General features: G+C 49.1%; 11 protein-coding genes across 11 annotated transcripts; 4 read left to right on the top strand and 7 right to left on the bottom strand.

Annotated features, from left to right (window-relative positions):
- Nucleotides 1-197: 197 nt before the first annotated feature.
- PIG-S (GPI-anchored transamidase GPI17) lies at nt 198-1,977 on the top strand (the record flags this gene model as incomplete). The annotated part of the gene is made up of 2 exons (XM_057241284.1): nt 198-437; nt 502-1,977. The coding sequence occupies 2 exons, from the start codon at nt 198-200 to the stop codon at nt 1,975-1,977; spliced, it is 1,716 nt and encodes a 571-aa protein (XP_057096643.1).
- A 341-nt stretch (nt 1,978-2,318) lies between these two features.
- N7529_005756 (uncharacterized protein) lies at nt 2,319-3,515 on the bottom strand (the record flags this gene model as incomplete). Its single annotated transcript, XM_057241283.1, has 1 exon — nt 2,319-3,515. One exon carries the CDS (start codon nt 3,513-3,515, stop codon nt 2,319-2,321), a length of 1,197 nt encoding a protein of 398 aa, XP_057096642.1.
- Nucleotides 3,516-4,085: 570 nt separating this feature from the next.
- N7529_005755 (putative protein N-terminal asparagine amidohydrolase) lies at nt 4,086-5,175 on the bottom strand (the record flags this gene model as incomplete). The annotated part of the gene is made up of 2 exons (XM_057241282.1): nt 4,086-4,960; nt 5,025-5,175. The coding sequence occupies 2 exons, from the start codon at nt 5,173-5,175 to the stop codon at nt 4,086-4,088; spliced, it is 1,026 nt and encodes a 341-aa protein (XP_057096641.1).
- A 624-nt stretch (nt 5,176-5,799) lies between these two features.
- On the top strand, nt 5,800-6,930 carry sod4 (mitochondrial 37S ribosomal protein mS42; the record flags this gene model as incomplete). Its single annotated transcript, XM_057241281.1, has 4 exons — nt 5,800-5,859; nt 5,916-6,096; nt 6,213-6,337; nt 6,400-6,930. 4 exons carry the CDS (start codon nt 5,800-5,802, stop codon nt 6,928-6,930), a joined length of 897 nt encoding a protein of 298 aa, XP_057096640.1.
- A 261-nt stretch (nt 6,931-7,191) lies between these two features.
- N7529_005753 (ubiquinone-binding COQ10-like protein) lies at nt 7,192-7,989 on the bottom strand (the record flags this gene model as incomplete). Its single annotated transcript, XM_057241280.1, has 1 exon — nt 7,192-7,989. One exon carries the CDS (start codon nt 7,987-7,989, stop codon nt 7,192-7,194), a length of 798 nt encoding a protein of 265 aa, XP_057096639.1.
- Nucleotides 7,990-8,349: 360 nt separating this feature from the next.
- N7529_005752 (putative C6 transcription factor) lies at nt 8,350-10,892 on the bottom strand (the record flags this gene model as incomplete). Its single annotated transcript, XM_057241279.1, has 6 exons — nt 8,350-8,493; nt 8,550-10,045; nt 10,101-10,311; nt 10,368-10,556; nt 10,666-10,731; nt 10,860-10,892. The coding sequence occupies 6 exons, from the start codon at nt 10,890-10,892 to the stop codon at nt 8,350-8,352; spliced, it is 2,139 nt and encodes a 712-aa protein (XP_057096638.1).
- Nucleotides 10,893-11,178: 286 nt separating this feature from the next.
- Nucleotides 11,179-12,137, bottom strand: N7529_005751 (hydroxyacyl-thioester dehydratase HTD2; the record flags this gene model as incomplete). The annotated part of the gene is made up of 2 exons (XM_057241278.1): nt 11,179-11,665; nt 11,716-12,137. 2 exons carry the CDS (start codon nt 12,135-12,137, stop codon nt 11,179-11,181), a joined length of 909 nt encoding a protein of 302 aa, XP_057096637.1.
- An 801-nt stretch (nt 12,138-12,938) lies between these two features.
- Nucleotides 12,939-13,976, top strand: N7529_005750 (aldo/keto reductase family protein; the record flags this gene model as incomplete). Its single annotated transcript, XM_057241277.1, has 2 exons — nt 12,939-13,232; nt 13,290-13,976. The coding sequence occupies 2 exons, from the start codon at nt 12,939-12,941 to the stop codon at nt 13,974-13,976; spliced, it is 981 nt and encodes a 326-aa protein (XP_057096636.1).
- A 408-nt stretch (nt 13,977-14,384) lies between these two features.
- Nucleotides 14,385-16,465, bottom strand: N7529_005749 (uncharacterized protein; the record flags this gene model as incomplete). The annotated part of the gene is made up of 3 exons (XM_057241276.1): nt 14,385-15,548; nt 15,600-16,384; nt 16,444-16,465. 3 exons carry the CDS (start codon nt 16,463-16,465, stop codon nt 14,385-14,387), a joined length of 1,971 nt encoding a protein of 656 aa, XP_057096635.1.
- An 822-nt stretch (nt 16,466-17,287) lies between these two features.
- On the bottom strand, nt 17,288-18,663 carry N7529_005748 (uncharacterized protein; the record flags this gene model as incomplete). Its single annotated transcript, XM_057241275.1, has 3 exons — nt 17,288-18,020; nt 18,082-18,545; nt 18,631-18,663. The coding sequence occupies 3 exons, from the start codon at nt 18,661-18,663 to the stop codon at nt 17,288-17,290; spliced, it is 1,230 nt and encodes a 409-aa protein (XP_057096634.1).
- Nucleotides 18,664-19,221: 558 nt separating this feature from the next.
- N7529_005747 (putative ATP-dependent permease ADP1) lies at nt 19,222-22,555 on the top strand (the record flags this gene model as incomplete). Its single annotated transcript, XM_057241274.1, has 3 exons — nt 19,222-19,473; nt 19,533-22,265; nt 22,319-22,555. The coding sequence occupies 3 exons, from the start codon at nt 19,222-19,224 to the stop codon at nt 22,553-22,555; spliced, it is 3,222 nt and encodes a 1,073-aa protein (XP_057096633.1).
- Between the last annotated feature and the right edge of the window lie 281 nt (nt 22,556-22,836).

Below are 22,836 nucleotides of genomic sequence, written 5' to 3'. Positions count from 1 at the left end.
TGAATTGAACAATTGAAGGTGCTGGCTCATAGTTCAAGTGAAGTGTATAGTTTAATTGACTGAGGTCGCTCAATGCGGCCACCTACGTTGTCCCTAGCTTTCTCCGCCCGCAACTTTCCCCATAATCAACAATCTACGATATTGTACGAAACAATCTCATCCTTGCTCTAATTTAGAGCACAAAGCATGTCCTGACCATGACGACCTCAAAAGGAGACCAGGAGTCTCCTCGGGCTTCGACCTCACAATCCGACCAACCCAGCGTCAAAAGCGCACCACCCTCAGAGACCCCGGCCGCTATTCAAACGCGATTCCGCGTGATAGCAGCTTTTTGGGCTGTGATTATATTTTTGGGTTTCCCAATATGGTGGAAAACAACGTCTATTTACAGGGCTTCTCTCCCTATCGAGGATATGGTCGATTGGGCTGACGGCAAGGTACGACTCGCGCCAATCGCCGCTGGCATTGGGGCTTTCTAGATGCTAACATATGCTTTCTCAGGCATGTCGGCCAGTGTTTCCATTGGAAATTCATCTTGCGACACCTTCGATGCAATCTTCTGAGGCCCAACATCTACTTCGCACAACACAACACACCCTCGATGATCTCAATGAGTTTGCAGCCCATCACCTCCGACTCAAGTTGACCAACGATACCACCCTGGGATCTCATAATGGCGAAGGTGATTTGGAAGGCGCCAATTTCGCCGCAGCAGAGGTCGCAGACATCGCATTGACTGTTCGGCTTCTGCCCCAGGAGAATCTAGCAGGGCCACGGTCAGAGCTCCACGCTGCGGCGACGCAGCTTGACGTCTTCTATCCGCCAAACCAAGTCCCGGTTCCTTCATCCTCAAACTCTCCCCTTTCAACATTCATCGCAGAAGAGCTGCAGCGATTGTATGGCGAGGAGAAAGCTACCATTGCGCATATCTTGTCTGGCCATACTGCTGGGCTAGCCTCAACCTCCCCACAACTAGCCGAAGATATCAGCCGAAGACTGCGCCGATCGATGAAATATGCTGAAACATATCATCTTTCATTTTCGTTGTTTACTCCAGGATCTACACCTTCCTCGTGGGATATTGAGGCTGCCGTGAATGAATATGTTTCTCCACTTTTGAAAGCATTATCCCCTATCAGCGACTTCACCGTCGACACACAGGTGCAGCTGTATGCAAACTTCGCACCTACTGCACCAAAGCCTGAGTTCGATGAAGCCGAGGCAGCTTGGACATTAAAGAAGGAAGACCTAAGTGCATTCGTCAACGCTGCCGAGTGGCCGCTGAATCCAAGTATCGGAAATGGCCCTACAATCAACTTTATCCTCTATGTTCCGGATCCCTCGCAGTCTCCACTCATTGTAAAGGAGAATCGTGCCTCCAGTTGGATAGTACCTCAGTGGGGCGGGGTGTTCCTCCTGAACCCATCGCTTTCCAGCACTGACAAGCAGAGCAGCCAGTCTAACCCTGCCCATCTCTCCCATGAGTCTTTGGGCCCTGCCTTCATGACATTCTCCCACCAGCTCCTTACCCTTCTTGGCACTCCCAGCACTCCCGCCTCTCTTCCCCTTCGTCTCCAGACATCTATCCGCATTCGCGCGGCTACTCTCATACTATCTGCATCATCTACGATGGGTTCGCTTGCTCGTCTCACTGAATCTCTACCCTCAATTCCTATACCAGCTACTGTGGCCACCTCCGTATCCACCACACTTTCTCATTTGGGTGCTACCTGCTCCCACTTACGAGAGGGCCGCTTTGGAGCTGCCCTTGCCAGCGCTCGAGTCGCAGAGACAGAAGCCGAGCGCAGTTTCTTCGAGAAGAGTATGGTGGGCCAGGTCTACTTCCCTGATGAACATAAAGTTGCAGTCTATCTTCCACTTCTGGGTCCCATTGGTGTCCCTCTCTTGGTTGGATTGCTCAAGGAGCTCAAAAGGATTGCAGCTGGGCGCAAGGCAAAAAGAGCAGCAGCGTTATAGTTGGAATCTCCTACAGCCTTTGTATTCGAGGGTTTACATATACACCAGTCAAATTCATTTCTTTTACTTTCGCCGAAAATAAACTTTTATTAAATTTCGTTTCTTTTTTACGGACCTTGAGCGGCTTCGCCTTCGGGTAGACCATTGTGATTTTTGAATTAAGCTACGTAGGTAGCGAAGAAACCAGGTATGTAAACAGACGAACCGAACTATCATAATGCGAGAAACAAAAGCAGGGATATCTTGGTACGCCATCAATATGCCAGTACAACCAACGTTTCTAAATCAAAACCAATCGAACATGCAGCCCAGCCACCCTCACCCAGACTAACAGCTAAGGTCTATGAACGAGCAGGATCCCTGAAAGGATCCTGCTTCAAATCCTTATGCATCGGATAAGGCGGCATCTCATTCGGCCCCCGCGCAACATGCATCAAATCCGAGAAAGTAGTATTCGGTCTCGCAGCAGCAAGCTGCGCAAAACTATGCGGCGAGTAGATCGTGATACTCTCCGTGCTCGGCTGGCGCTGACGGGGCGGCGTGAGCGGAGCAGGCATAGGCACAGGTGGGACATCGCTGTTCAGTCGTGGGTCATCCCGCGGGTATCCAGAGAACAGACTCCTTACTCTGCTGCTGGTACGGTGAATCACGGAGCGGGCGGGATATCCGCCGCTGGAAGACCGCTTTGCATCTGGTGGGATTCGCAGGAAGTCTGTGCGGTAGGAGGTGTCGTCTTGCGGGATTGGGTGGGAGATGCTCGTCAGAGCGCCGGAGGAGGAGCGTTGGGCCCAGTTGGTTCTGGGCTTGGGTTCTTGGATTTGGGTTTCGTTTTTGGTGCGGCGGCCTCGTACGCAGAGGGATATTAGGAGGGCTGCTACGGCGCCGAATATGGCGCCTGGGAAGAATCCTGTGGCTATGGCTGCTGCTGGGAATGCAGGGCAGGAAGTTGAGAGAATTGAGCTTGTGGAATGGTTGGAATTGTCCGATGATGGAGAGAGCACTGGCGTGATTGTTGCCTGGGGGTTTGTTGGCGTTGTGGCCATCTTTGTCGTTGTTGAGGGCGACTGAGTTGTAGAGGAGCTGGATACAGAGGCTGTTGCTGTTGTAGCGGCCGATTTGTCCAGAGCACAGGTGTTGTCTTTTGAGCAGGTATAACCAAATGGGCAGCATGCATCGCCACATTTGGCGAGGCTGTCACTGAGCCGAGTTGTTTTGATGGAACTCTTTGGGTGGGAGGTGACATTCTGCTGCTGTAGATCACATACAATCGGTGCTATGTAGTCACAGTTTTCCCCGGCGGGACAGCATATGGCGGAACTGGCGTTGTCCACACTGATACAGGTTGAGTCTGAAGGACAGCAAAAGTCGTCTGGGAGATTTGTATTGCTGCATGTTGCGTATGAAGTTGGGCAAGAATCCGAGCTTCTTGCGAACAGATCAAGAGAACCAAATGCCTGTCCTGGAGCGATACTGGCCAGGAGATTCAAAAGCAGCAGCATGGACCCCCATCCATAGCTCCGGCGTGTTGACCTTACCATAATATGGGTGTAGGTGTAATGGACAGTGAGTATTCTCAATGATCGACTAGGAGTGCTGGTAGAAGATATAGAGGAAAGACCCGTCTCAATATCTTCAGGTGAAATGCAGATCACGGAGTATGCAGAAGGATCAAGACAACTTCCACGATAGATTGAAACTAATCAACGCCTCAGACAAGGGCATTCATTGCACGGATGAAAGAATCAGGTATCTGGGACCAAGGAAACATCTTCTTTGATGTCTTCTAAACAAAGAGTCTACCCAACTAGTACGCGCCGCAGTCCTAAAATAGCGACTGGGCTATTTCAGGGTCGACATGATTAAAATAACTGGGCGCTAAACAAAGCACAAATGTACTGCGTAGATCTTTGTAAAATAAAGTAACAACGGAGAATAAACAGAACAATGATAGAAGGAAGATGACCTCGAGAGGCGCTTAGGGTAGATTGGAGCGATGTGATTGGTGCTCGGACACAAATAACTCAAGGGGTGCTGCACACATGTATGTACAAAATGATCCCCAACCAAATATCTCAACTTTGAATTTGAATTTGAGACATTTTATGTTTTTACACCGATTTTTTCATGGCAAACACCATTTTCGGGTCTTGGGTGGTATCTGCGAAGCAAATACCTTCCTCTCCGGCGCCCATCAAATCCCAACAAAGAATCTTGACATCTAATGGAAGTTCCGCATCACTGCTCGAGTCTGTGTCTAGATCAGAATCTGCAGTGGGCTTTTGTGTCACTGCAATAATAGCGCTTGTTCCTGCATATCGTGCCGGTGGCTTGGTCTCCCCGGCCGATGGCTCTTCACCCGACCGGTTGGCAAACACGATGACGATCTTCTTCGGAGAGACTGTAGTCTTTGTGCCGTCAATGTCAACTTCGTGCTTCATCTTCTTTTGTAATAGAGGCCAGAACCGTTGAATCCAATAATTGAACGTATCCATCTCAGGTTTGTGTTTTAAGGTATCGAGCTCTTCACGGCCCAACAACGTTAGCCAAGCCATAGATAAAATGACAAGCTGAGACTGCGAGTCAAGCACTCGAGTTGCAAATTCCCATTTCGTATACGGTGCTTCAAATTTGTATGGGTTGATATCCATACAGATACCAAATGAAGTCGCGACCTGCTTTTCTTGGATTTCGAGTTCTTTGTAGCCTCGCTCAACTTGGCCTTCCGCTGCCCAAGTTTCATCGGTGTAATACAAGAAGCTTTTGCGATAATTGTGGATGACTTCTCCAGTCTCGTCAACTATAAGAAGCGAATTATAGCAGGTGGCTTGATCGGGATTTTGGGAATCTTTCTCGATCTCTGGATAGCCCACACAAACCTTGCATTGCAAGCGCTTGGCAGTTTCACGCGCCCAAGAGGCAGAGGGCCCATCACCAGCTGGCTCTAGGTATGGTTTGATCTCCTCTAAAGAAGAAAAATTGTAACCTAATAGCCGAGGTTAGCAATGGTCCCTATTCACCTATGGACAGTTCATTTAGCACGGTCATACCGGTCAATGCCAATTCAGGTAGTACCAATATATCAGGTTTTCCCTCTTCGACAGAAAGTGTCTTGCTGGATTGAATTAACGCATTTGCCTTCTCAATATTGCCTTCAACATCACCCAGTTTGGGGGCTAGTTGGAGAGTCGCAATCTTCATGTTTTGAAATCGCGAATGAGAGAGATTTCTGATGCTTAAAGGAAGATCGGCTCGCGTTCTAGATGATCTTGGATGCAATATATGAGCGTTTGAGATCAACGATCTAAACGCTGTGCAAAATCTGTGTGTTCTGGCCTCGAGGACACAGCGAGGCAAGGCTTTATCCAGAATGATGGCGACTGGATATCTGCAGGTCGTGGAATATAATAAAAAGATATAGTTTTATATAGTTCTTGTCGAAACAGCGACCGAGACACGGTTTGTAGTTCGGGAAGGGATGATCTTTCCAAAGGTTGGGGTGAATGGATATTGATGCCTAAGGGGTCAATATCCACCGAGTTTTTGGTTTATTTCTTGCAATACAATGTTTCTCATTGGAGATCAAGGCCAGCATTTTCAATTTGAAGATAACGCAGTCAACAGCTATATACTCAGGGCATACGGAGTATTTTATCCAGAACTAGATGTGAATGTTTGATATAGAAAGATTGAGACGATTTGATTGGTTGTTGTCGAGGGCATTATATAAGCCAATCTAGTCCCGATCGGGCTACACGTCGGGAGGGAAATTCTTCGACGTTGAAGCTCTGCACGATTAACCCGCTCATTCACAGTACCCTCGTCATGTTCAGTCGATTTGTCCGGCCGCAGAGCGCTTTGCGCGTAGCGTCCTCTTTCTCCCCTGTGAGCTTCAATTTCTTCGTGGATCAACCTGCTCAGACTGACCGCGTTTTATCTAGAAACCCACCTCCGCCCTCTCACGCTTCCAGACCCGTGCCATTCATCGCGTTCCCCAATTGCAGCACGATGCCCATTATAAGGAGAATGGTGTCCCAGAGTTCCTCTCGCCCGAGGCATTCGACTTCGCCTGGACTCAATACCAGACTCTGCTCGTTGACAAGCTCAATCTGTTGACACAAGGTGAGCCCCGGCACTCCGATCCTGCGGAATGACTTATTGGTCCATTCTCGGTCCAATCGCTTCATTCAGTAATACGACATGTTGAAGAAGCCAATTCTGATACGCGGTATTCATAGACACCGTCGATGCCGATGCCAAACCCGGAGAATTGCTGGTCAAGTACTCCCGGCGTCCGGAGATGGCCTCGGTCTTCAACTATGCCTCAATGGCCCACAACAACCACTTCTTCTTCAACTGCCTGGTCAGTAACACTAAATCACTCTCATATATAACAGTAAAATCTGACGAGCTTCCGCAATCTAGTCCCCCACCGCCACCACCATTCCCGACAGATTTGCCAAGGACATCGTCGACACCTGTTCCTCCGTTGAGTCCTTGAAGTTGGATTTCCTGGCCACAGCAAGCTCAATGTTCGGCCCCGGCTTCGTGTGGCTCGCCAAGAACCTCGAGCGCGAAGGCCTGATGCACATCTTCTGCACCTACAGCGCTGGCTCACCCTACCCAGCCGCCCACTCCCGTCGTCAACCCCTCGATATGTCCACCCACACCCCCGAGACCCAACTAGGCAACCAGTTCGCCGGATCCATGGGTGCCCACGCTCAGAACCAGAAGAGTCTTGCACCCGGCGCCGTCGACATCCAGCCCATCCTTTGCGTTAACACCTGGGAGCACGCGTGGATGATGGACTACGGTATTGCCGGCAAGGACGAGTACCTGGAGCGCTGGTGGGATCGGATTAACTGGGATGTGGTCTTTGACAACTACAACGCCGTTGGCTCGCAGAAGGGCTCCCGGAGCTCCATTACCCGGAATCGGAGTATGAGTATGCTTTAAGTCGAAAATCATCTTCTTGTCTTGATAATCTGTATTATATACTACCATGTTATTTTTTTGGTCACCTTCATCATTCTCACATGTCACTCTTGGAGATTTTATAGCGATCCGTCCGTATTATAGAGTCGAAAAGGCGATGCTCTCTATTGTCTCTGGGAATATATCCAAGTCTAAGAAGGTACATATGTAATCCAATACATGCAAAATGCGTCCCAAATCCCAACTCCTATAATTTACAATCCACCTACAATATAACATCACTTACAAGCCCTTGCCCTCAACCTCCCGTATCCGCTTCTCAAAAGCCTCAATCATAACCCCAGCCATCTTCCCCTCAACAGAACTCATAATAGTAGCATGCATTTGCGAACGGAACTCAAACCGCACCTCCAAGTTGACTCTAGTCATAGGTCCACCCTTTGCCTCAGCAGGCGAAAGAGGCACAAGCTCCCACCGCGTGGAAAGGTACTCGAAAAGGCCCTCACTGCCGCCAGGAAAGAACCCACTAAGCCCAGACTCGCCCTTTCCAGCCTGGCCATCCTGGCCTTCCTTTCCGTATTTATCTCCGCTCTTTGCCTCAACGGTCAGTTTCTCAACGTCGCAGTCCACGCGCGATGTGAACGTCTCGCTGAGCGGGCCGTAGCCGACTGTCAAGAACGCTTGCGTTGGGTAGCCTGTTTTGGGATCGCGCGCTGTCACGGTCGAGGCGGTGAGGAATGGGAGGAATTGGCTGTAGGATTCGACGGATGCGATCACTTTGTAGAGTAGGGCTGGGTTGTATGGGAGGTTGCGGGTTGCTGTTAGGACGCGGTGGGGGGAGTTGTTGCCGTTGTTGCCGGTAGAGGGGAGGAAGGATGATAGAGAGGGGAGACCGAAGGCTCGCCGGGTGGGTTTGAATGTAACTCCATTGGAGAGGAGAGGCCGGGGGCTTGGTCGTTGGGTTGTGTTTATTGTCCTGGTGCTTGCCTTTGGCTGGAGGGATACTGAGCACACGATTTGGCGCGGAGAGAACTGTGCGATTGGGCGACTAAGTAGGCGCATTGTGCGGAATGGCTGCATTGCGGAGAATTGTGTTGGATGGAACCTATAGGAAGGCTGTTTGAGGTGTAATTCGTGGTGCAGAACAAGAAAAACAGGTCCAGCTCCGCGGAGCGGGATGCATCCGAGACTCCACGCCTCGGCATGAACCTATACAGCTGGATAATTTAACATAAAACAGGAACATGTATTGTGTGCATTTTGGACTCTTGGGGATACCCTGTGAAAGATTGATCGCACAACGATACATGTTTTTGGACTTTTAATTTAGATATTGTCTTCAACGCTGCACGGTAGGCATAATCCCCAAATCCATAGACCAATGATCACCTAGCGAAATATGTCCATTAATTTCGCTTTGCTATATACACCTAGCTAAGGTCATTGCTGGCCACTCTGGTGGTTCATGGGAGACTCGGCAGAGGTATATCCAACGAAATCGTACGGAGTCGTAGAAGCATCAGGATACCAGACGTTGTTGTTCGTAGCCATCTCGACTCCCGAGATACTGCTATCATACAAACGCTAGAGGTAGTTCCAGGGTTAGCTTCATCTTTAGAAAATATTACGGAGTTCCTCACCCAGTCAAGTTGAGCAGGTCCATCAAGCATATCTTCAATAACCCCAAGGGAGTTGTATAGAGGAGTTTCACTGGTATTGGCCGGTTGCGATCCACTGTTTTTAAATGAATGCATTGGGAACTGCTCTTGGTTCAATGCGGGTTGACTAGTAGACTGGAGTGGGCCGTCATCTGAAGACTTTGTCAGCGCTATTTGGTGGATTGGGGAAGGTACTAAAATACCACTCATTGACACCATAGTTTGATCAGTACCCGAGTTGGAGACGCGAAAATTAGCATCCTTCACACGCTTGAGCATGATAGTCAATGCAGACACTGCGCGCTGTGTATCTGCAGACTGGTGCCGAGACTCCATAAATATGCGATGAGTAGCTTCCAAAAGAAGTAGGAAGTCTGCACGTTCTTGAGGCCCGAGGAGTGCAGCATCACCACGCTCCTCCTCCCGAGATAGCTCAAGGCAAAGAATCATTGCTGATAGCAAAAAGTCTGTATTTTGAAGAGAGTTGAGGAAATATCGCTCTTCATGCAACTGGCCGCCCGATAAGGACTCGTTCCAGAGCTCTATATAATATCGAAGAGCGTCACGGGCAGCAGTCAGGCAGACCGATCGCGAGTAAGCAAATTTCGTGCTTGTCTCGCCGATGTACCGGCGATGCAGAACAAGGCGTGCTTTCTGGTATAGGAGCTCCAGGGTAAAGCGCCGCATGATCAGTTCGGCGGGATCCGCAATGCACTGCGTCATTGGTTTTATTTGCAAAAATGTGGGCACTAGATCATGTGCGATCTCCAAACGACGGTCGATCTCCAATATATCATCGTAAGATGCGTATTCTCGGGAGAATGCCAAGTCTGTTATCTGTCCAAAAACCCTCATGATGTGAGCCTTGGCCCTCGTATACGAGCAATCTGTTCGCTCGTTTTTTGGTCTCTCGGGTGGTAGTTGAGTGTAACTTGCGTCGAAGTCGGTGTCTAACAAGTTTGACGGCAGTTCCGTGTCATATTGCCAAGGCTGAATTGTTCTAGGAACGCCAACTTGGAAGGATATTAAGGTGTCGAGTTGAACTAGCAATGCCCAGAGACGCCGGCGCATTTCTCCATCAAAGGCCGATAGCATTGGATAATGGCTCGGATCTCGATGGTAGCCCATGCGCATAGTCAGACGAATTGCAATTCCAAGCAAGTACGATACTCCGATCTGTGCATCCTGGCTTCGATAGAACTCGGTAAGAGAATAAAGGAATAGTGCTTCGCCTTTGTATCGCCCTGGGTTGAGGTAGTTCGCTTGGATCAGACATTGTGAGGATCTTTTCCGGAAAATAGCCCATGAGGTGATGGGATTTACCATGCTGGATGGCAACGGTTCTGTGCTTCGATGATACATAGAAACAGATAAAGCCATAATCGAGTATAGGAGGGAGATCCAGGTAAATGACTTATCGGCTGGATTAAGCCAAAACTCCTCATACTCTTTCTGAAACGTGGGTATATGAATCGCAACTATTTTGGCAATCAATATCCAACTAGAAGTATGTTATTCGGAAAGAAAACTTACTGCGTGCAGGCTCAGATGTCTTAAGGAAGCGTGAGACCAGACGATCTGCTATTGACCGTGGAGGAACGTCTACAAGGACTTCCTCTTTACTCACTGGCCTACCATTGCCAAGAAGCAGGACTGGCGACGAGTCATCATACGTATCGGTTTCAACATCTTCTTCGTCGGAATTATCTCTGCTTTCATCGAGATATTCTTTCACGCCATTGATCTTCCGGTCAAGTATGTCAGCCCATCGATGTCAGAAGTATACAGAGCGCAACAGACCTCTTCTAGAATGGCACGCCAATTGGCGCCGTCAATATAACTGGTTCCTTCATTTTTGACGACCAGCGTACCCGTGTCAACCGGAGTCAACTTAGTTTCGGGCTCACAGCTACCCGAAGAGGGTGTCGCATAAGCCGCGCGATTCTCCGGCTGTGTATTTAAATCGATGTTTGGGACAGGCCGTTGGTTCTGAGCCAATGACATTACCAGATTTTCTAAGTGGTGCAAGCGATCATGGACAAGAGTCGGACTTGAGCGACCATGCTTGGCTTTGCCTCGTGGACCGCGGCCGACATACGAGCATGATGCTGCCTCGCCCCGCTTCTTGCAGTTGCCGCAGGGGTGGTTGCGACAGCATTTTAATCTGTGTGCGGATCAGTCACTGCAGAAATACAAGATCGGTATACTATATAGGGATATTGGCTCATAAGCTTACTTGCGATATCTGCAAGCCGTGCATGAAAATTGCACTCTGGTTCGCTTTTTAGGTACCGTCTCCGCAGCGGCGTCCAAAGTCCCATCCATTTTGATGATTATTTTGATCAATGGATGTTGAACGATAGTATGCGTTCCCCGGGATTCAAGCAACAAAACTTCAAGGATGAACGCAGGGAAAAGTGCCCGGCCGGTGGATCCACGCCCCCGCCAACAAATGGCCTCGACCAAAGTGTTTTAGGTTAGTTCCTATTCCGTACATATCCTACCTATAGAGCTCACAATTCTATTGTCCTATAGAATACATTTTTGCACGTTGTTTGTAATACGAAACATCACGAATATATTACACCTTTCTATTTGACTTGAATTTCTTTTAGTGGATCTCGGCCTTCATAGCGACCACACCTCCAGGTCCGATAATCTGCACCTTTGTTTCCTCGCCTTCTTCAAGCACGACGCGATACTCGTCCCCAGCATATAGAGGACTCGTTGCTCGGTAAGAGATGCGCTCGGGAACGACCAAGCTAGGGTCTGTCACATCCTGACTCCTAATGTCACGCCAAAGATCTAGAATTGAGATCAAATTCAGCGGGCCATGTACGACAATATCCTTATGTCCTTCTACATCGCGGGCCCAGGGTAGCGAATAGTGGATCTTATGGGGATTGAAAGTGAGGGCCGAGAAACGGAACAGTGTGACGGGTGTCTGCACTAAAGTGCGCGTATGTGTCTTTCCCTCGGTGGAGATAACGGATGAGGTAGGGTTCGGAGTTGCGATGTGTGATGTCGATGGCGATGGAGGGGCGCTAGGTGGTTCTGATATAGATGGGACAGGGATGGCTCTGCGAAACACCCAATTCCTACATGTTGTCAGTACTGGGATCTCCAAACATTTCTAGGGAAGTCGAACCGTCGGTCGATGATTGAAACACCGGATTCGTTGGCAAACTCCTTCTCTACTCCAACAACGATCATGTCTTCGCCCGTCTTTTTCACAATCTTGGACTCTGCACTCAGTACCTGCGTTGTCTCCTGAACTTGTTGTCCCACACGCAGCAGATTGGGGTTTCCATCCGCGCCGCGAGGCCACAACACCTCGCCGCCTGCCCACATTCGTCGCGTGAATGGCGCATCTGGGTTGTACGATGTATCCGTTCCATCTGCTCCTAGTTCATTTTCCATGAACGCGGGCGTAAAGTACGCTAAGTGGTAGCCCGGCGGCACGGGTGTTGCGGATTGCGGAGGAGGGGCGCCATTGGACAGCGGGGGGAGCACCGGGGAAGAGAGTCGGGCGATTAAGTGTGAGTGTGAGGAGCTGGAGTTGATTTGCATCAATTATTTGCGTCCGAGTCTGAGGCCCTAGAGATTGAAAGCGTGACAAGAATGACGCAGCTACTGAAGAAGCATCTGTGCGGAGACACTGTGTGGTTGCAAAACTGCGAATTGTGCCCGATCGGGTTCGCGCTACCATACGCGAATGAAGTTGCGCTGTAAAGACTGACATTGTTTTTTTTTATATGTGAGGCCAATGTTCCCAGAAAAAGCACAAATGCATCGAAGAGAAAAGTTCGAGGCGATCTCCAATTTATACATGCGGGGAAGCCGACTAGCCGGCACCCGAGTCGGCTTTATACTCTCCAGACTGCATGTCTATCTACATAGTACATGTGCATGCATTGATCTTATCATATTCAACACATATTGGGTTGTTTATGTTTATGTTTGTGATCAACTCATCGATTTCTCCAGATTATTTTGGAACTCGCTAATTCATTTAATCTCGGGCTCTGAGATGCCCCGCCCCGCACCGCTTTAAGTTGGTTGGTCAACATCCCGCTCATATCATGCAATATAGATACACTATTAGCTGATAGTAATTGATGGAAAGTGACGGATGATGGCAGTTGGGGGCGTCCACGGGCTTCCTGATTGATTGATAATCCATGGTTCGTTTCACGATTCATAATCGATCGGCATTTGCGGAGTTAGCGTAGATATGTATGCTATCTTTGGTGTTGTTAGAGATTCGGGATAATTTTATGATAAATACCCTCCTCGATCATCCCTTTGATCATCCATTTCAATCATCACAATCATCATTCTATCGCCTATAACTACCAATTCCTTTCCATTATGGCCAATGTCAAACTCATCTGGGGCGGAGGCTCGATCATAGACGAGGACGCATACCCAACTCTCGAGTCCATCAACGAAGTTCTCGATATCTTGAAGGCCAAAGGAATCAAGAGTATTGATACAGCTAGGATTTATGGCACCTCCGAGGAGCGTTTGGGAAAAGTCCACGCTGACTCCCGTTTCGCTATCGATTCAAAACTTCCCGGCGGATTTCGACCTGATCAGCCATCCACCCCGGACACTGTTGTATCGTTTCTAAATGAAACATTGACCCTTCTTCAAACCGACCAAGTAAGCCTTTCCTAATTAAGCAACATGCGAGGAGTTTTTTCTAAACCGAAATCATAGCTTGATATTTACTATATCCACGCCCCCGATCGGACAACTTCGCTCGAAGATTTACTGGCTACTATCAACGCCCAGCACCAGGCCGGGAAATTCAAGCGCTTTGGCCTGTCCAACTATCTGGCCGACGAGATCGAAGAAGTCATCCGCATCTGTCGCGAGAAGAACTATGTTCTGCCTACCGTGTACCAAGGCAATTACTCCGCCATTGCACGCCGGGTAGAGAGTGAGATCTTCCCCACACTACGCAAGCACAACATCTCTTTCTACGCCTACTCACCTATTGGTGGAGGTTTCCTGACCAAAGATGTGGAGAAGTTGGTCTCTGGCGGCGAGGGTCGATGGGATCCAAGCACGCCGCTAGGAAGCCTCTATAACAAGCTTTACAATAAGCCACACATGCTTGAGGGCTTGAAGCTTTGGGGAAATATCGCGAAGACGACCGGAATCTCGAAGGTTGAACTGGCGTATCGGTGGGTGGCGCACAACTCTGTTCTTAAGGGGGAGCTGGGCGATGGCTTGATCTTCGGCTCGCGCACTGTTGAACAGCTTAATCAGACTCTTGCGGCTCTTGATAATGGTCCTTTGGATGCGGATGTTGCAGAGCAAATCGAGAAGGTGTGGACGCTTGTGGAGCCTGATGCGCCGCTTGATAACTACAACGCGTTCTTTCCTCGGTCTGAGAACTAGGAGCTAGGCTCTCGGTAATCGTTGCTATTCATACGAGGCAATGTGAAATGTGAGAATAGTCGTGGGACCCTTGGGTGCTTAATGGAGCAAGAGTAAATTAGCTGAATCTGCTCAGTGGAAATGTATTGCAAAGTTTCGAATGAATTATCGCATCAAGCTCTTTTCCGTGTGCCTTTGTTCTTATATCATCCATGGATGTCTAGATCGTTCAGCGAGACTCCTAAATCAACTTCCTAGGCGCATGCTACACTGTGCTGCATAAAACCCCTCGTTGGCTAGATAGTGCCAGTGGCTCCATGAATTTAGAAAAATATGCTTAATTGAGAACTATGGATCCATGGGTATCTGGTTTGAAAGGCAGGAAAGTGGGATGAGGATAAGCAACACTTATGCATAGAGGAAATAAAATCAAAGTCGAACCTGACCACCAGTCAACCGCTCCCAATCCCTCTGTCCAAAGGGCACATATGAGTTGCCCTGGAGCCAATACACGCGATCCTTCTTCGATACAAGCGCCGGATCCACGCCCTCAGTACGGAGGACATGCTTTTGTTGCTTGTTATTGCCGGTCGATTGCATTTCGGGCGTAACACGCAAGAACAAAGGAGCCGCAAACCGGGGTAGATTCTTAAGCGTGTGTGCAGCCAGACCGTCGAGGATATCGCGCGACGGCTCCAGCGCGGTATCGGAGAGGTTTCCACTAGCCATCTGCTGGTTGAAGACAATGGCTGCACAGCCGGCACGGCCATCGTGGTTGGGAAGGGCCACACCGTAGACGTTGGCTTCGTGGACGTCAGGGTGCGCGCCCAGAACCTCGGAGACCTCGGCGGTGGACACATTCTCACTCTTCCAGCGGAAGGTATCACCCAGGCGATCCGAGAAGAACCAGCGGCCTTCCTTGTCCCACCGGACCATATCACCGGTGCGGAAGTAGGCATCGCCTTTCTTAATTACATCACGAATGATCTTACCTTCTGTGGCTTTTTTGTTTCCGTAGTAGCCCTGGAAATTGGCCGAAGGGTCTGCTGCATCGATGGCAAATAGCAACTCGCCTGGGTCGCCTCGAGGGACCTTCTTGCAAAGGCCGGTCGTCGGGTCACGCCATGGCTCTTGGGTCTCGAAATCGACATCGACAACGGCAGAGCCTCGACCGAGGATGATGTTCCCTAATGCGCCGTTCCGGCCAATAGCACCTGCGGAGAAATCGTTGGACGAGATGTTCCAAGAACCGCTTGAGGCTTCAGTGGCGGCATAGAACTCCGCGATTGTGGGGATGTTGAAGCGCTCCTTGAAGCGGTTCCAGATGTCAGGGCGCAGTCCATTTCCAAACGCCAGTCTGATCTTGTGTTTCTTGTCAAGATCCTCACCGGTGACAGGGTCAACTTCAGGCGTCACACCCAATAGATAACGGAGGGTTTCGCCGACATATTGGATGATAGTTGCATCGTTTTCACGGGCCTCCTTGATGAAATTGCGCGCAGAGAATCTGCGGCCAATTATCAAGGTCGCTCCATTGGCCAAACATGTCAAGAACCCAAGCACTGAGGCGGAGCTATGGTATAGTGGCATGCACTAGCCAAAAGTTAGTTTTATGGAGCCAGTTGCCATTGTATAAGAGCTTACCGTGAAGAATCTGTCTGAGGGAGTTATACTCATCCAATCTCCAAAGAACAGACTACCAGACCAGCACTTCTTCCAGCTGACAATGGCAGGCTTAGGAAGTCCAGTAGTACCACTGGTGTAGATCAAGATGGCCATATCGCGAGGAATCAAGCCACCACGCACCTTATCATCCTCACGCGTAGGCTCCATTCCCAAAACCTGTGCTTCAACCTCCGATGTATGGAACACGATCTCAACCGAGCCTTCGCCATCACGGAAGCCCGACGATGTCAAGATCTTCTCCTGCTCCTCCGGGAAGCAGTGGCGGACCTCTTCGTCAACCACCAAGAGCCTCGCGGTAGAAGTCCGGATAGAATGAGTAAGCGGCTTTCCAGCCAGGTTGTAGTTGATGAACGCAGGGACCGCTCCAATGCTCCACAGTCCAAGTACCATGAAGATGAAGGTAGAAGAATTCATGAAGTCGATTGCAACAATCTCCTTGCGTTTGACGCTATGGACTTTCTTGAACCAAGCACCATAGCGGAGCGCTATAATATATGTCTCGTGGAACGTCGATGTTTTGCCATTGTATACAATGAAAGGGTTATCGGCAGTTTTGGGATTGAGTGCTTGGGCTTCCAGGGTGTAGAAGAGGTTCAAGCGATCACCACGTTCTGCGACGCGGGACTTCATGGACATCTTCAACAACCCCTTGATGAGGCCCAAGTCGTATGAGAGCGACCATTTCGCGTTAAGATATGCGAGAGAGGTAGCCGCGGCGGGAAGTGCAAGACTCAGGGGAATATCTGCGCGCAAGAAAATCATTTATTAGCCGGGCCTTGCCGGATTTCATACTAGTACCTACCAGGAAAATATGGTAACGGCATTGTGTGAGGAAAGAGAGAAAAGATAATGATTAAATCTGTGTATTGAGTTAAGTAAGGTAGTTTAAGATGAGCGGTCTAAAACCACAACGCTGGTAGCTTTGGGGACAAAAAAGTTGGGCTTCGTTCAGCTCAATAGAAAAGAAACCTGGGATTCCACAGGGAAACGTTGACTTTATGTCAGATGAGACTGAAAACCAGCAAGGCAATCAAAGAAGTGAGAGATGCCTCGGCACGGATGCGCCGATCCCGGGCCAACGCCCAATTACATCACTGAAATGTATTGACGCTTTCATGGATCTTTGACACAAAAACAAAGCTCTTCAAAGCTGGAGGAACAGATCCGATTGTAATATTTGTTAAAGTGTCCTCATTTTCGATAATACTATGGCTAATTTATATGCATCTGTGCCTTTGCATATCTTCACATGAGCTCGGCATATCTCGAGTTCACCTTCCGAAGGAATTTTAGAATGGCGAATTATTAGCTCTCGTACTCGTACTGCTTCCCCATGGTGAATCTTAGTGTTTACTTCTAATGTTACCTAAGGTAGCCTAAATTTGGGCCCCTGCACCTCCCACCGTTCTGAGTATAAATGGCTACATTCCATCTCAAAAGTCTGGCGACTCTATTGTCTTTGCGCTTTGAACCCAATCTTTTCGCAGTCTCTTCCCAATCCCCTTTCAATCGTGGATATATAACGACTCAATGTTTACTAATATACGGCGGAACACCTTCCAAGGTTCAATGCACGCTGATACCAGGACTTTTTAGAAATTTATGTAGTATGTACAACATTTCGTACTCTCATCAATGCCAGGATATCACCTGCTGACAAGCTTTTTCACTGATGGCACATCTTCATAGCCATCTTCCATAAACCCATGCAGGGCATTCAGCCCTTGCTCCAAAACCTCCGTCTCATTGACAAACCCAATGCGAACATATCCTTTAAAGTCTTCTCCGCCACCGAAGCAAAGGCTTCCCGGCACAAACATAACACCGGTCCGTTCCTGGAGCATCTCACAGAAGGCGACGTCGTCCACCGGTTTTCCCATCTTATTGAACCGAACGAATGCAGTGGTGCCAGCTTGTGGCTTCACCCAATCACACGCCCATCGGTGGGAGTCGATGAATTTCTCCAGAATGGCCAGATTAGTCCGGGCCAGATCGATATTCCGCTTCAACAGATTGTGGATGCAATCTGGAGCCAACGCAAAACTGGCAATTGCATCGTCAATCTGTCCAACTGAAATGGTGGTATAATCGCGCGCATCAGCAATAGACTCGACAATGGACTTGTCACGCGACGCAACCCAGCCAACTCGCAGACCCGCCAAGCTGTAGGCTTTGGAAACTGATCCTGTCGCCACAGTGCGTTCATATCCCAGAGACAGAATAGTCGGTGGGAACTTTGGGTCTGCGGGGCTAATACCATGAAATATTGGGCGATAGACCTCATCGGAGTGGATTATGATAGACTTCTCGCGGGCAATTTCTACCAGTTTTTCGAGAGTATCGCGCGGGATTATTGCTCCGGTAGGGTTTTGGGGATTGCTAAGAGAGAGTCGTGATCAGAGTTTGTACCTCTAGACGATTTACTGGGGACAAGACATACTTTATGATAATCAACTTTGTGTTGGGACGGATGAGACTTTTCAGCTCTTCCAGATCCAAGAGCCACCCATTGGCCTCCTTCGACTTCCACAGGCTGACCTCCGCCCCTAATGATTTAGGAATAGAGTATAGCTGCTGGTATGTTGGATAATGGCAGATGACATGATCCCCCGGGCCAACCAATGTATACAACAACAAAAAGTTCGCTTGAATTGCACCGGCAGTGATCAAGATATTATCCTTTGGCAACACAGTCGGTGCTCTTGCTGAGTATAGATTGGATAGGGTAGTTCGCAGCTTATCGGACCCGCGAATTGCTCCATACGTGAGTTTGGTGGATTGGAGCTGGGTCAAAGGATTGGATTCCTTGTTGTCGGAAATTGCACAGAGATCCTCGACAGAGATGGAGGCGCAACATGTCTCGGCATTGTTATACTTTGCAGTGGTCTCATACTTGTCCATCCACTGATTTTCCGTTAGCAATGGTCCAATCTAACGACAAAACAAAGAACAGGGAAGACCGAGTCATGGAGCAATGCGGGGAAAGTACCTGCTCGACCGCAAAGGCTTCGATCTTCACCATGATGATCAGTGTTACCGCGGGAGTTATGTATATTCAAGTCTCTCCAAAAATTCTGCGCCGAAGTCTATCGCAAGTGTTTTACTTGGACGTTGTAAGAGACTAATCTGTCCTGCATGTTTTTGCTTGCATCACGTGTTTCCCCGCATCAAGGCTATGTAGAATGGAAATGTACATAGGGAGTATCTAAATATGCAGAATACGAACATAGTTAGATATCTTGTAGAGTAGAAATACAAAAGGAAATCGATTTATGAATTTATATGTTTCGATGAAGCCATAGAGGTTAGAATGTATTGTGACACCTGGCAGCGGGTTCCTGACGCCCATGCAGCCCCAGCCTCTCTCCGCCCGCGTCATCGGGGGCCAATCTCACCTCCACACCTGGGCACCTTGTCTCTGCTTCTTCCAACTCATCTCTTTATCTCTCTTTCTGGATTTCAACGAATGCTTGAAGCTGACTCCTGATCCTAATTTATCCGGCGATTCGCCTCATTCCTTCGTCGGCTGCTGGTACCACCACTGTGTATCAGGACAGGCTGTCGCCGCCCTTCACCCAAGATGCGCTTAACTGATATTTTGCCTTTATCATTTCTCACATTAGCTCCTCTGATAGGATTTGCTTCAGCATGGAGCAACGAATTTACCGACGCCAACTTCGCCACGCAATCGTTTTCCTTATTCGATGATCGGCCCCCGGATGTCCCGAGTGCCCAGCTTGCTTCAACTGCCAGCTGGACAACTACAACTGCACACATTTCGCGGAATGCAACAACTTCAATGGCAAATGTTCATGTCCTCCCGGATTTGGAGGTGATGATTGCTCGGTCCCCTTGTGCGGTTCGCTGGCCGACGACCTCAACCGACCGCAGCGTGATTCCGATACATGTAAATGCAAGGACGGCTGGAAGGGCATCAACTGCAACGTGTGCGAAACAAATGACGCCTGCAATGCCATGATGCCCGAAGGCGAAGGAGGTGTGTGTCACAAGCAAGGTGTCACCATCAAAGAGAACTTCCAAATGTGCGATGTGACCAATCGTGCCATTTTGAAGCAACTCGATGGCCGCAAACCTCAAGTGACATTCTCGTGCGAAGCCAAGGACGATACTTGTAGTTTCCAGTTTTGGGTCGACCAGAAGGAATCATTCTACTGTGAATTGGACACATGCGAACGAAGTTGGGAAACGGACTATGAGTCCAACTCGACTCACTATAAGTGTGAACACCTACAGTGCAAATGTATCCCAGGTCGCTTTCTTTGTGGCGAGAATGGGTCTATCGATCTGAGCGATTTCCTTGATCAGTTGATCAAAGGCCCAGCAACCTTCGACACAAAGGCGACACTGGAAGGCACTAAGAGCGTTTTCTCTGAACCCCAAATGAATGGTTTGATTGCTGGTGTCTTCGGAGATCCTAGTATTTTCTTGTCATGCGATTCTGGAGAGTGCGTCTACAAGACAGATGAGCCTGGATACGAGCGCCCCATCAAGAAGATCAACACCCCACTGATTGCTAGCGTGATTGCGGGGAGCTCGTTGTTTGTGGTTGCTGTCATTCTACTCGTTTGGTATCTGTCCCGTCGTGCTGCACGCCGAGGCTATCTTCGCTTGTCTCTCTCGGACGATTCAGATGATGAAGCTGCCAAACTTCTGGCAGACCATCGCCCGGCGGCTTTGTATTGGGACAATGTGTCTTACTCCCTAAATGGAAAAGAAATTCTTTCTGGTATCCACGGTGCGTCTACACCAGGGCAAATTACAGCCATCATGGGAGCATCTGGAGCCGGTAAAACATCGTTCCTGGATATTCTGGCCCGAAAGAACAAGCGGGGCTCAGTGAATGGAGATTTCTATATCAATGGCGAGAAGATTGACGACAATGACTTCAGAACCATGATCGGTTTCGTCGACCAAGAAGACACAATGCTTGCTACCCTGACGGTACATGAAACAATCTTGACAAGTGCTCTTCTTAGACTCCCTCGGGATATGAGCCGGGCAGCTAAAGAGCAAAGGGTATTGGAAGTCGAGAAGCAACTGGGCATCTACCATATCAAGGATCAATTGATTGGCTCGGAGGAAGGCAATGGTCGTGGCATCTCCGGAGGAGAGAAGCGCCGGGTTGGAATTGCCTGTGAGCTGGTTACCAGTCCCAGTATTCTGTTCCTGGATGAACCCACTAGTGGATTGGATGCCTATAACGCGTTCAATGTGGTCGAATGTCTGGTTACGCTGGCCAAAACGTATAACCGCACCGTCATCTTCACCATCCACCAGCCACGCTCAAACATTGTTGCCCTCTTTGACCGACTGATCCTCCTTGCCGAGGGCCGCACCGTCTATTCCGGTTCCTTCTCATCCTGCCAATCGTATTTCGATCAAATTGGTTATTCGTGCCCACCGGGTTTCAACATTGCGGATTACCTTGTCGACCTTACTATGCACGCTGGCGCAGCCCACTCTTCTTATGCAGACGATGTAGCATCGTCTGTCGATGGGCGCTCTGGTCCCTTCAAGACTGCATCAAGTAGCCTCCGAGCTGTCAAGTCCGTCACTAGTGCTTCAAACCATAGCATCGAAGATAACTCAAGTGGCGCAGAGGCAACTCGGCGACCCAAAAGCAATCGCCGTATTTCTCTGAAACAGCAGCAAGATCGCCAACTTTACTCGCGGAAACAATACAATGATCGCCCAGTCACACCAAAGACAGATGACGAGAGTGCTACCTTGGATGTGGCGGAAAATCACCAACAATGGCTCCGTCTCTCTCGTCAAGGGGGCAATGTTCCTCCCCAAATTCTTGATGATCCCGATCAACTTCCCCCTCCAGCACCCGGCACAAGGGACCTCGATATCCTGATTGCCAGCTACGCGGATTCTGATGTTTGCCATTCTGTGCATGACGAGATCGCGGCTGCTGTTCATAGTGCTCAGGCCGCGAATGGTTCGCCAAACTCGCCCATCCTGTCCGATACTGTAACGCAGTCCAAGGGCTATGCCCGAGTAGGCCTGACCCGACAGTTCCTCATCTTGTCTCAGCGAACATGGCGCAATCTTTACCGCAACCCGATGCTTATGCTCACGCATTATGCCATCGCTATTCTACTTGCAGTGCTATCCGGGTACCTTTTCTATGGCCTCACTGACGATATCAAGGGCTTCCAGAACCGTCTTGGTCTCTTCTTCTTCATCTTGGCTCTCTTTGGTTTCAGTACATTGACCAGTCTCAACACCTTCTCCTCGGAACGACTACTTTTCGTACGCGAGCGCGCCAATGGTTACTACCATCCGGTCACATATTTTGCCTCTAAAGTCGTGTTTGATATCGTTCCCCTGAGACTGATCCCTCCGATCATCATGGGTATCATCGTTTACCCCATGACAGGTCTGATTCCGGCATGGCCTGAATTCTTCCGCTTTTTGCTGGTTCTAGTGCTATTCAATCTCGCGGCAGCCAATATTTGCTTGTTCATCGGCATTATATTCCGTGACGGTGGAGTCGCCAACCTCATCGGCAGTCTAGTTATGCTTTTCAGCTTGCTTTTCGCCGGTCTTTTGCTGAATCACGATGCGATTCCCAAATCGGCATTGTGGTTGCAAACTGTGAGTTTTGTTCTACTTCAAACCCTGTTGTCTATGCTAACGATTTCTGATAGCTATCCATCTTCCACTATGGCTTTGAGGCCTTGATCGTCAATGAAGTGACCTTCCTTACCCTGATCGATCATAAGTATGGCTTAGATATTGAAGTCCCCGGTGCCTCAATCTTGAGCGCCTTCGGCTTTGATACGCAAGCCTACTGGAGCGATATCATTGGGCTTGCTGTGATCTCCGGGGCCTTTGTCATCATTGCGTACAGTGCAATGCATTTCTTGCTTGTCGAGAAGCGATGAGCTCGTGTGTTGTTTTAATTCCATACCGGTACTACATCATTGAGAGCATTTGTCTGTTTCAATGTTTCTGTCTTGTGTTGAGTTGATCTCATCAATCTTTGTCTGTGTCGTGTTGTATTGTGGTGTGGTGTGGTCGTTGCTGAAAGCATTGATTGCTAAGAGCATTGGGGATCAACCACTTGTAGTTAGATCACGCTGCAGTCCACATTTATTATCTTGTATATAGATCATGTTCAATGGACCTTTTTGGAAACCCGCTTACACGAGCAAAATCGAAGCCT

This window comes from Penicillium soppii (genome assembly GCF_028829465.1).
Source record: "Penicillium soppii strain IBT 18220 chromosome Unknown utg000005l, whole genome shotgun sequence".
In the NCBI taxonomy this organism is placed as follows: Eukaryota; Fungi; Ascomycota; class Eurotiomycetes; order Eurotiales; family Aspergillaceae; genus Penicillium; species Penicillium soppii.
Note: the sequence above shows the minus strand (reverse complement) of the source record. Positions and strands in the feature narration are given on the sequence as shown.